Source organism: Xyrauchen texanus, chromosome 10 (genome assembly GCF_025860055.1).
Source record: "Xyrauchen texanus isolate HMW12.3.18 chromosome 10, RBS_HiC_50CHRs, whole genome shotgun sequence".
In the NCBI taxonomy this organism is placed as follows: Eukaryota; Metazoa; Chordata; class Actinopteri; order Cypriniformes; family Catostomidae; genus Xyrauchen; species Xyrauchen texanus.
The window spans coordinates 3,178,543-3,191,116 of NC_068285.1; the positions used below are offsets into that span (position 1 = coordinate 3,178,543).

General features: G+C 37.5%; 2 protein-coding genes across 2 annotated transcripts in view; both read left to right on the forward strand.

Annotated features, from left to right (window-relative positions):
* Positions 1-12,574, forward strand: part of LOC127650291 (NACHT, LRR and PYD domains-containing protein 3-like) — a 349,622-nt gene that overhangs the window by 156,162 nt on the left and 180,886 nt on the right. The window contains exon 3 of the mRNA XM_052135614.1: positions 7,363-7,443. Within this exon, the coding sequence (XP_051991574.1) occupies positions 7,391-7,443 (53 nt within the window). The 5' untranslated portion in view covers positions 7,363-7,390. The remainder of the gene's footprint in view (positions 1-7,362; positions 7,444-12,574) is intronic.
* LOC127650289 (NACHT, LRR and PYD domains-containing protein 12-like) overlaps positions 1-12,574 on the forward strand; it is a 459,642-nt gene that overhangs the window by 155,192 nt on the left and 291,876 nt on the right. The window contains exon 10 of the mRNA XM_052135611.1: positions 10,745-12,309. Coding sequence (XP_051991571.1) covers positions 10,745-12,309 — 1,565 coding nt within the window. The remainder of the gene's footprint in view (positions 1-10,744; positions 12,310-12,574) is intronic.

Genomic DNA, 12,574 nt, shown 5'->3' on the forward strand with positions numbered 1-12,574 from the left:
CTGTGTGTGTGTGTGTGTGTGTGTGTGTGAACTTGTATTTATTTATCATATTCTCAGTTTTATAATTTTGTCTCAATTTCATTCCAGCTCCACAAGTGGGAACGTTTAGAGAGCTTCCCAATCCTTCTCCTTGCCAGGAGAACCTCAAATGGTTTTTCTGCTGAGTGCTTCTGTCCATGGAAGATGGATACAGAAGATACTCAGGATGCTTTTCTTACAATAAAGAGGTTGTATGAAAGTCTTCTTAATGGTAATAAACACAAATGTGCAATGCATGCTAAATGCATACGTGTGTGTGTGTGTGTCTGTGTGTGTGTGTAAACAATATTACAAACTTTAATTTTAGATTAAACGAATCACGGTTAATCGATTTGACAGCTCTAGTTTATATTTAATCCACATATCTATAAGGACTGCAACAATCAGAGACCATCATACTGTATATGGACAAGGGGTAGCGACAGATTTAAAAAGTCTGATTCAAAAATGAAAATGTTCCTTTTCAAGTTTTGGCTTCTTGTCTATGCATTTGAAATTTGCTTGAATGGGTTTTAGTTATTGTGATACTACAGTACTTTTTATTCTATTCCAGGGGTGTTCAATCCTGCTCCTGCAGGGCCACTATGCAGATTTTAACTCCAACCCCACTTAAACACTCCCGAACCCGAAGTTGGAGCTAAACAATGCAAGACAGTGACCCTCTGGGACCGAGTTTGGACATCTCTGGTCTATACGAATTCTTTTTCATTATGTTATGCCAAACTTCTAATTTAGTGTTCTTTATCAGACCTGAGTACACCGGAAAAACACACAGATGTTACACCTCAGTCAGTTTGCACTGAAAAAAGAATTGCTGAAGCGTCTGTATATAAATATAACAAATGCATGCGTAAAAGCTAAAGATCAGGGATTATTTACTTACTATTTTATGACTAACATCTGAAAGATAAACCTACCAGTAGATTTGTTGCATCATAAACTTTGTTCACACTGCTGTTTTTTTTTGACGGTCTTTCCATTCTTGGGAAAGCTGTTCCTTTCTTTTCTCAAGCTTTTGCTTATATGGCTGCTTGGCACTACAGTGTTGACATGTTTTCCTTGCTACTCCAATTTTTTTACTGCACATGTAGCAATCCTTTAGAGTAGGCATCTGTTAAAAAAAAACATAAATGATATGTGTTATGGGGGGATAATAAATATTTTTTTTACCCCTACTATGTTGACAAGATTCACAGTCTCAGAAAATATTGTCACCACAGTGACCTAACTTTCAAAACATTTAAAGAAAACTGCAACAGTATAATGCTACTCAGAAGCTGGTTTTGAAAATTGCTTTATCAACTTAAAGTCGACATGAAATCAAAATGTACTTACTATACTTTATTTACTTTGTTAGTGCATATTCTAGTCTTGTGGTGAACAATTAGTCCATGCAAGTTAATGCACAGAAAAAAATTGTTTGCCGTGGTGTTCTTTAAAGGGGTCATGACATGAGAAACCAAATTTGCCTTGATCTTTTGGTATATAAGAGGTCTTTGTATCATTAAAACGTCCTGCAAGTTTAATATTTTAAGACGTCCTCCCCATTCTAAACGAATCATTTATTTAATCAAGCTCAAAATACAGCTCGTTCTGGATTCATGGTTAGAAGTGACGTGACGGTTAGAAGTGACGTACCAGCGTTTGCATATGACCGCCTCCAGCACAAGATAACTACGCTTTAAGCGCAAGACAACTACGCTGATTTCGTATCGCCGTGCGCCTCACAAGTGTTCAGTCGATGGACAGCGAGCTCTGACAGAGACTACTTGTGCACAGGAAAATTACGATGCCACACAGATGTGCTGTTCCTGGCTGTGGTCAAACAAAACCTCTGAATAAGCTGCCGAAAGATCCAGACGTCAGGGAAAAATGGATGCAGTTTATTTTTTGCGGACATTCCAGTCACGGCAGTGTTAACTTAAGCGTTTGTTCTGTACATTTTAAGGATGACGGTTTTGAGAACAAATCTCAATATGATGCTGGCTTTGCCAGAAAACTGTTGCTCAAAGATAAGTCCGTGCCGACTATTCTGGGAACAACGACGACGCAAACTGTAAGTAATCTATTTTAAACTTTAAACTACTTTTTAAAGCGCAATTTCATTCATTATGAATAATCACAGTGTTTTTACTTAGTTTACTTGCATATTGTTTTCAGAGACCGGCATGTTCAGGCCCCATATCAAACATGTCAACAATAAAAATATTGCCTTATCAATGCTGCATCTTCAAATATGGCCTGTGCATGCATTTTTCTCCGTGGTACACCCTATCATTTCATTGCAATTAGTTAAATAATGTTAAACTGTTACCAAATTAGTCTATAGGAGAACTATGCAACAATAATCCGTTTTCAAGTGTCTTTTTTATTAATTCAAAATAGTTAAACTTTCCATGTGGCCACGGGCTGATCCAGTCTTCGTTGTTGTGGTGATGGTTAGTTTTCCTCTGATTCCTCATCTGATTCCGGCTCAAACATATAAGATTGTATCATTGCAAGAGCCATCGCTTCGCATGCATCACTCGCTACTAAACAGTTACGCTGAATCCGCAAATGTTCTGGCTGGGGGCGTCAATAATTGATACATAGGCACTGACGCTAGCCAATCATAACAGTGGGCGTTAACACTGAAGTCTTAAATGGAAAACGCCCCCAAAACAGACTGTTTGAATCAGAGGATGAGCAACAGGGTGGGAAAAGGTCATAAATCACTAGATTTTAAAAAAAAATCTTAAAAAAAATATATATTAATACTATAATTGCACCTAAGGGAACATAATAATACAATAAAAATAACCATGTCATGACCCCTTTAATCAAAATCCAAAAAAGTTTCTTCCGGTCTGGAATGGTGTTCCTTTTCTAATGACGTCATTCGGGGTTGGGTTGAAAATGTATTACTTATCTTGGGTTGAAAACGCTTAACCACTCCCCTCAAACCGAGATGGAGATGAGGAGCGCTAAAGTAAAACCCTGCCCTCTGTTTAATATTCCCTTTCACTTGGAAATACGTCACAACACTGGAGAAATGCCGTTTGCAACTTCCGGTTCACAGGGACTTTAAGACGTTTTTTTTTGTATTTGTGGTAGCCTTCTATCAGAAGCATCAGAAGAGGGCTATAGAAGAGGTTTGAGATAAAATGTTATAATAAATAATTATAGACTGTTATAAAGAGGCATACATTATATATATATATATATATATATATATATATATATATATATATATATAGGCCTACAGTATATATATATGGTGTGTTTGTATAAATACCCATATAGATATAATAGATTCATGTGACCTAACACAAAACCATTGAGGCACTGTGTTTGGTAAATATAATATGATCATGCTTAAGTGAACTACAGACCAGAAACCCTTTTCGAGCCAATCAATAATACATCGAGACTTATATCTGGATAAAACAAATCTGTTATTCCCAATGGGGGTCCAATGTGGGGTAAAGTTGTGATTATATAATAACTTCCAGAATAGCAAAATCTGTTGGTGAAAAGAAGATCATTTGACTGGAAGTTTTGAAATAACAAAGTCACATTTTAATAAGAAATCAATTCCACACAATCTCCTAAACATACCTTTGGGAATGCTAAACCAAAAACTATTTTCATTAGTTATTCACATTTTTAACCATTTAATCTTCAACATGCCATTTATACACTGAAAATCAAAGGCTTGTGTAAAGCTGTTTACAGGAAGGAGGACAGGAAACAGGTCTTCAGCACAAGGTCAGCTTTTTAATTCCCTTTTCCTTACAGTTTTTCTAACACATAATACAATACAATACAATACAATACAATACAATACAATACAATACAATACAATACAATACAATACAATACAATACAATACAATACAATACAATCTCAAACGCTGGGTTTGTTGTAGGTTTCTCTCTCCCCATGCTCTGTGGCTGCTGGCTTTTTATCCGCTCTCCTCGCTCTACTGCAATTAGAGACAGGTGTTAGACATAATTTAGCTCAGGTGTGAGCGCCCTTACCGCTTTTCTCTCCCGGACGGGCGCTTGACCACGCCCCCGCTGCCACAGCTTGTAATCCACCATTCTCGTAATCTTGAGTAAGTTGTGCTCTCTTAATGTAATGTACACGCTTTTTCCATTAAAATGAACATTCATTTGATTAATAGTCTTAATAGCTCTATTGGAAATAGAGAGGCAAGATGCAGGTAAATACACCTGGCAAGACTCTCCATTTTAGTTCAATAAATCCTTCCAAAAATAGATCAATCCCTTTGCATCCATACATCGAGTCTAAATTTGCATTCATTCCTTCTATTCCAGATGTTTTGTTTCTCCTTAACAGCTTCATCCTTGGAAATGTGCATACATATTTCACATTGGATTTGATTGGGATATTAAATATTGCTTCAAGGTAGCATTCATGTATGTGATAATTTCACTTTTATCAATATTACGTTTTAAACCTGAAAATTTGGAAAAAAATATTGAATTATTTCAACTGCTTTGTGAATCTGATCAAGAGCTTTTAAAAATAAAGTTGTGTCGTCCGCCAATTGTCTAGTCATAATTTGATGTCCAAACACATTTAGTCTTTCAATATTTGAGTTTTTTATAAGGATGGCCAACATCTCTGTAGCCATAATAAATAATGAGCTGAGATGGGGCAGTCTTGTTTAACCCCTCTTTTCATGTCAAATCTAGGTGAAGAGCCTGTAAGGCATCTGAGCTATTGATATCTGTGTAGAACAACTGAATAATCTTACCAACATGTTCACCAAACCCATACATTTGTAAACATTTAAGAATAAAAGAATGATCCAGCATCTCAAACGCTTTATAGAAATCTAAAAATAAAATAACCCCATCTTCTGTTTCTTTGTTAAACTCTAGCAGGTCTAAAACCAGTGGAATATTATTATGTATAGATCGGCCTCTAATAAATCCAGTTTGTGTCTCCCCAATAACTTTAGATAAACCAAGTCTCAAGTGATTGTTAAATATATGGGTTCATAGTTTATAGTCATTATTTAACAAAGTAACAGGTCGTAAATTGTCCAACAGTCTAGGGTCCTTCCCCGGTTTGGGAATAAGTGTGATTAATCTTGTCTCATTGAGGTAGAACCGAATTATTAGATATTTCCTGAAAAGTTGCAAAAAGAAATTCCCTTAATAAACCCCAAAAATGACGATAGAAATGTGACGTAAAACCATCTGGTCCAGGTGATTTATCTGATGACAAACACATGACCGCAGAATCAAGCTCTTCAATTGTGAACTCTGCATCACGTCATTTTCAATTGTTCATCTATTTCAGGGACAAATTCACCAATTTCTTCAAAAAGGGAATTCGGATCTAAAATGAATGAAGAGGACGAGAACAAGTTCTGATAAAAGATGGCGATTTCTTTTGATATTAATGTTGCATCAGAACATTCGACACCATTAATGATTCAAGTTTTAATAATGTTTTTTCCTGACGCTTTTTCTCCAGCCTACAAAAATAAGCTGAATTTTCCCCTTTTTCCATCCATTTATCTCTTGATCTAATGTTTGCCCCTCTGACTTTTCTCATCCATCCATCCATCCATCTTCAACCGCTTATCCGAAGTCGGGTCGCGGGGGCAGCTGCTCCAGCAGGGGGTCCCAAACTTCCCTATCCCGAGCCACATTAACCAACTCTGACTGGGGGACCACGAGGCGTTCCCAGGCCAGTGTGGAGATGTAATCTCTCCACCTAGTCCTGGGACTTCCCCGAGGCCTCCTCCCAGCTGGACGTGCCTGAAACACCTCCCTAGGGAGGCGGCCAGGGGGCATCCTTACCAGATGCCCAAACTTTTCTCATATTTAATCTAATTGTGATTGCAGAGATAATAATCGTGCTGTATCATTCTCTGTCAAACTTAATTTGTTAGAACATTCATTTATTTCTTTAATGAGAGATCTCTTCTAAAATATAACATCTATTTAGTTGTTTACTGTAAGAAATAGATAGTTGACGAAGTTTGTATTTAAAGAATTCCCATTTACCTACCCAGGAAACAAGACTATTATCTCTAATAATATTTGAAACAGAGTTTCAGAAGAGATCTCAACAATGTCTTATAGAAATATGATTATTAATGTGCAGTTTATTTATTGGTGTTTTCTCAAGTACTGTTTTCTGCTACGGCAGGGGTCGGGAATCTCACCATTCACCAACACATGATCCTTTAAAACTTTCTAGTGACCATTTTCCAACAGGAAGTGCGATTGCTTGTAGGTTATAAGTCATTGTTCACTTGTCGTGATACTTGCGTGATGGCAAATGGAGACGGTAAATGTTTGGATTTGGGGAGGTGCTTATATATAAGATTTTTTTTATAACATCGCTATTTTAATTACTTTTTTGTTTAATTTAAAGTGTAATTTGAATTTAGAAATGACTTTTTAAGTTTTTCGTGTTTCGATAAATTAATGTAATTTTTAAATCTAAATTATTCACTGACACTCAGCAGGGGGGTTCACCATATAATCCGATATCACGATATTTTAAATGTGATTAACATTCAAATATTTTTTACATATCACCCAGCGCTAAAGCGGTTTAGAACAACATGAGGCTGAGAAAATGATGACAGATTTGTAATTTTGGCTCAACTATCCCTTTAAGAGCATGAAACACCTGCTGCACCTTTAAATGTTGTTTGTCTCTTTCAGACTCCTCCTCCTCAGGTGACAGGTGAAAGTGAAACTAGTAAAACAGGATCCATTTTGTGACAAGAGCAGAAAATTACACGACGAGAGAAACAGAGAAAAAGTTTGACAGTTTTTGTTCCACTGAATCGTCTGAAACAATCAATAAATTCATTGTGAAGTATTTTGTAGGTGATATTCTAGTCAGTAAAGAGGAACATCAACGGTTCTTGACAGGTGAGTACTGAACTGCTGCTAAACCAAAACTCACAAGACAACAATAATAAACCTTTCAAACTATCAGCTACAGTAAGACATCTAACAGATATCTAAGTATTAATCACAGCAGAACAAACAGATACTGAGACTTTTGCTCTTTTATCTGAATTGTCAGTATGTGTTCAGTTTCTTTGGCACTGAAATGTGATTTCTTCTATTGACTTGAAACGTTGCTTTGTTTTCTTCTGTTGAGTCTTCTGATGTTTTCTCTTTATGCTGGTGTTTAACATGTCATAAAAGCTGACAGTCTGCAATTGAACCTCATTGATTCATTTCTAATGGAATATTCTAGAGGACAAATAAAAACAAATATGTGTCAGTATTGAACAAATAAACACGTCACAAATATAGATGATGTCCCGTTTGTTGACAGGTGTTCAGTGGACTGTTCAGATGATGTCATGGACTCCACAAAGGATCTCAGTGGACAGACAGACACAGGGAAGGTCAAGAGGTCAGAGGATTTCAATGCTTTAATAAAATACACTGATAGATATTTCTGATATGCTGCACAACACTACAGTATAAAAACACTGAGGAGAAATGAGAACAGACTGGATTATCTCAAGTATAAACATGTGAAACAGCTTTAGGGTAAAGTGAGATCTACAGTCAGATGACAGTGAGACCGGTTTGATTCAGTCACAGACAGAATTGGAGAAATGTACATTATTTGGGATTGGGGTCAAAGGTCATTTGTGTGTATGTTTCTCCTGTAAAAGTGAATTTGATGATTTAATTCTTGTGAAAACAGTTTTTCAGAAAGCAGCACATTGCATTGTATAGTGTACATCAATTCTGTGCATTTATTGGCATGTAAATTTGAACCGCTTCAGTCGTAGCTGAAAGTTATTCGGCCCTCGTAAAAGAGTCCCCCTTCATCCACTAGACAGACAGATAAACTCTTCCACAAGTGAGTTGAACTGAAGCATGTATTTATTAGCACACCGCCACTTAGGGTTGGTAGCAGTGGTCACTCATTTTCTCTAAGTGACCACTGCTACTAAAATAATAAATCTCGATTTCAATGAAATAAATCACTGAAAACACTGGAAAAGAACATGTTACCCCCTTGAAGAAGAGAGAAATATTGGGAAGAGTAAAACTGAGAAACTGATGAGAGGAAAAGAGTGTTTGTGAGAGTTTGTAGTTTTTAAAACAGTGTTTAATTGCTGTTGTGTTTTAGTGTCATTCATGAAGAATCTCCTGAATCCAGCTGTGTGTCCGTGAAGAGTGACCGGTCAATGGATCCTCCACTTAAATTCAGTTCAGGAGCCCCTTGTGCTGATGTGAGGTGAGGACTCTCATGTTGACTGACAGTATGAACGTGTACACCACAGTCTGAGGGACCATTAGAAAGAATCCAGTGTAAAAAATATAAATATAAAAGAAAATTTACAATTTATTAATCTTTGTTCGTGTTAGTTAATAAAAACTCCGCGGCATCTACGCACAACTCACCACACACCCCACTGAGAGCGAGAACCACATTATAGTGACCTCGAGGAGTGGTGACTTTACCCTCCCTAGCAACCAGGCCAATTTGGTTGCTTAGGAGACTTGACTGACAGTATGAACGTGAACACCACAGTCTGAGGGACGATTAGAAAGAATCCAGTGTAAAAAATATAAATCTAAAAGAAAATATGCAATTATAATAAAAATAATGAGTCCTGAGTTTCAGCACTTGATAAATGTTTTTCCCTTCTGCTCTAGTGTGTGATGGCCGCAGTGCTTGTGTGTTTACTGTTACTGTTAAGAGTGTTGCCACGATGCCAACATAAAATACTGCCTTTTGCAACATGGTGAACAAAACACTGCAGCGTCAGAATATAAGATCCAGGAGAAAGTAAATAAGACAGAAATATAATACTAATATATTAATCCTCAAAGTTATAATAATAATACTGTATCATGTTATAATGACAAACTGGACAACAATAAATACTGTAATTGATGGTTATAATATTAATAAATACCAACTAAATTCCAAAATGTTACTGGTGAAGTAGATTCTTGCACACCTGTTCACAAAAACAACAACAACAACTGGAAAACATCATTCATTATAATTATCTAGATTTTTATTTCATTACACATTTTGAATGTTCTTGGCTACAACGGCTTATAGCATGAATTTAAAATTATGATTTTGAAAAAAATGTTTTACGTAATTTCATAAGCAACTATTTTCTAAATGGGGCCCCGGGTTGGTCGGTTGCTCGGGGCCTCAGAAATTGTAATCCCGCCCCTGCTTGTAATGTCCCGTTATGTCGTGTTTTGTGTTCTGAATGATCAAATAAAACACACGTCCTCACTGCAGCTTCAGGATTTCTCAGTTCATTAAAAATGAAAATTGTGTCATAATTCACTCACCCTCATGCAGAAGACACAAAAGCAGATGTTTTAATGAATATGGTGAGTGGTCTTGTTAATACAATGGCAGTGGAAAATGCCTCACTTTAAAGCTTAATATAAAAGTATAAATGTGTAATTTTTCACTGTAAATCTTGACGTCTGTTGCGCATTCATGTGTGCTGTGAGAGATGTTTGTTCACAGCGGCTCGAGTGTTTATGTGAGAACTTATGTTGATGTTAGTGACATTGCAAGTTCTCGTGTGACATATAATATATAAGACACATCATTAAATGTGTTTTATTGAACTGGATGTTGAAATTATGTTTTCAGGTTACAAATAAACACATGAACTAAACTCTGTTTAATTGCTGTTTTAGTATCATTCATGGAGAATCTCCTGAACCCAGCTGTGTGTCCATGAAGAGTGACGGGTCAATGAATCGTCCAGTTTACTTCAGTTCAGGAGAGTCTTTGATCAACTACAGAAACAAACAGGATGCATCAGAGTCAACTGCTGGGAAAGTGCCATTGGACTCCATTTTTGAGGTGTGTGTGTGTGAGAGAGAGAGAGAGAGAGAGAGAGAGAGAGAGAGAGAGAGAGAGAGCCACACTTATACCTTAAAGGCTGTTTTTTTAAATACACACTATCATGTCTCTCTCATACACTTTAGGAAGCTTTACAGCTTCACCCTCATCTTAATAACACACACACACACACACACACACACACACACACACTAACTGATGAATTCAAGACAACTAAAGTACAAATAAAATGAGTCATGATTCTTGTCCACTGATCCTTCAGTTCTTGTCTGTTACTGAATGAAGTTTGTTGTTTGAATGTTCACTGATTTCAGGAACTTGAGCACAAAATCATCTCTCTGATGAAGAAAGAGCTGAAGAGTATCAAGAGACTACTGATCTCAGATTCCCCAGCATGCTCTGAGAGAGAGGAGGAGGATGATGATGGTCAGAGCAGAGTCAGAGAGGGGTTTCTGAAGATCACACTGCACGTCCTGAAGAAGATGAAGCAGACAGACCTCGCTAACACACTTCACACCAGTAAGAGCTCGCACTCACGTCACTATTACATCACGTCACCTTCAGAGGAAACACACAGTGTCTGGATTCACTCAATATTAGTGAAAGAAAATAAACTTAATGTCTAATGACCATTAAACATCAACATCAATTATAATTCCCATTTCTTTTCCTCTTTACATCAGAACTGATTTCTGTGCATCAACAAAAACTCAAAACAAAACTAAAAGAGAAATTCCAGAGAATTACTGAAGGAATGTCAAATCAAAGCAGCTCAACACTTGTGAATGAGATCTACACAGAGCTGTACATCACAGAGGGAGGGAGTGCAGAGTTCAATAATGAACATGAGGTGAGACAGATTGAGACAGCATCCAGGAGAGCAGAGACACAGGAAACACCAATCAAATGCAATGACATCTTTAAAGCCTTACCTGGACAAGACAAAGCCATCAGAACTGTGCTGACTAAAGGAGTTGCTGGAATTGGAAAAACTGTCTCTGTGCAGAAATACATTGTGGACTGGACTGAAGGAAAAGCAAATCAGGATGTTCACTTCATATTTCCACTTCCTTTCAGAGAGCTCAATCTGATGAAGCACAAAAATATCAGTTTGTTGAATCTTCTTCATCAGTTTTTCACAGATACAAAAGAACTGAGATCAACATTCCTTGATGACTACAAAGTCATTTTCATTTTTGATGGTCTGGATGAGTGTCGACTTCCTCTAGATTTCCAGAACAATTATATTTTGTGTGATGTGACAGAATCGGCCTCAATGGATGTGCTGCTGACCAACCTCATCAAGGGGAATCTGCTTCCTTCTGCTCTGCTCTGGATCACCTCTCGACCAGCAGCAGCCAATCAGATTCCTCCTGAGTGTGTTGACCAGCTCACAGATGTACGAGGCTTCAATGACCCTCAGAAGGACGAGTATTTCAGGAAGAGAATAAAAGATGAGCGACTGGCCAACAGAATCATCACACACATGAAATCATCAAGAAGCCTGTACATCATGTGTCACATACCAGTCTTCTGTTGGATTTCAGCCACTGTTCTCCAGAGACTGTTGAGTGAAGCAGAGAGTGCAGAGATCCCCAAGACTCTCACGCAAATGTTCACACACTTCCTGATCTTTCAGAGCAAACTGAAGAGCCAGAAGTATGATGGGAAATGTGAGTTGGATCTTCAGCAGGCTAGAAAGAGCATTCTATCTCTGGGAAATCTGGCGTTTCAACAGCTGGAAAAAGGGAACCTGATCTTCTATGAGGAGGACCTGAGAGAGTGTGGCATTGATGTCAGAGAAGCGTCAGTGTACTCGGGAGTTTGTAACCAAATCTTCAGAGAGGAGTTTGGACTGCACCTGGGGAAGGTGTTCAGCTTTGTGCATCTGAGCATTCAGGAGTTTCTCGCTGCTTTATTCAAGTTTCTGCAAAACAAGTCAAGAATGAGCGATTTCCTGAAGAGTGAAGTGGACAAGGCCTTACAGAGTGAGAACGGACACCTGGACCTTTTCCTTCGATTCCTTCTGGGTCTCTCACTGAAGTCCAATCAGACAATCTTACGAGACCTACTGTCGCAGACAGGAAGCAGCTCTGACAGCAAACAGGAAATAGTTGAGTACATTAAGATGAAGATCAGGGAGAATCCCTCTCCAGAGAAATCCATCAATCTGTTCCACTGTCTGAATGAACTCAATGATCATTCTCTAGTGCAGGAAGTACAAACATACGTGAACAGAAGAGATATCAATCGTCTCTCTGGAGTCCGTCTCTCTCCTGCTCAGTGGTCAGCTCTGGTGTTTGTGTTGCTGAACTCAGAAGAGAAGCTGGATCAGTTTAATCTGAGGAAATATGATCCATCACATGAATGTCTTCTGAGGCTGCTGCCGGTGATCAAAGCATCCAGAAAAGCTGAGTGAGTAATTTAGTGTTTTAATCTCACTTTATTGTAATTAAATTGCAGAAGTTAGATTTTAATTTGTATTATGTTAGACTAAAAACAACCCCTTATACTATTTTGATGTTTGTTTTGTTTAATATGTGATTTTTTTATATAGTTTTACCTTCATTTTAAACAGACATTGTAGCCAAATAGATTCAAAATGTTTAATGCAAAGTAAATAATCTAGTTTAATATAACAAAAGCATGTTTTCCACTAAATAAATACAAAACGATACTG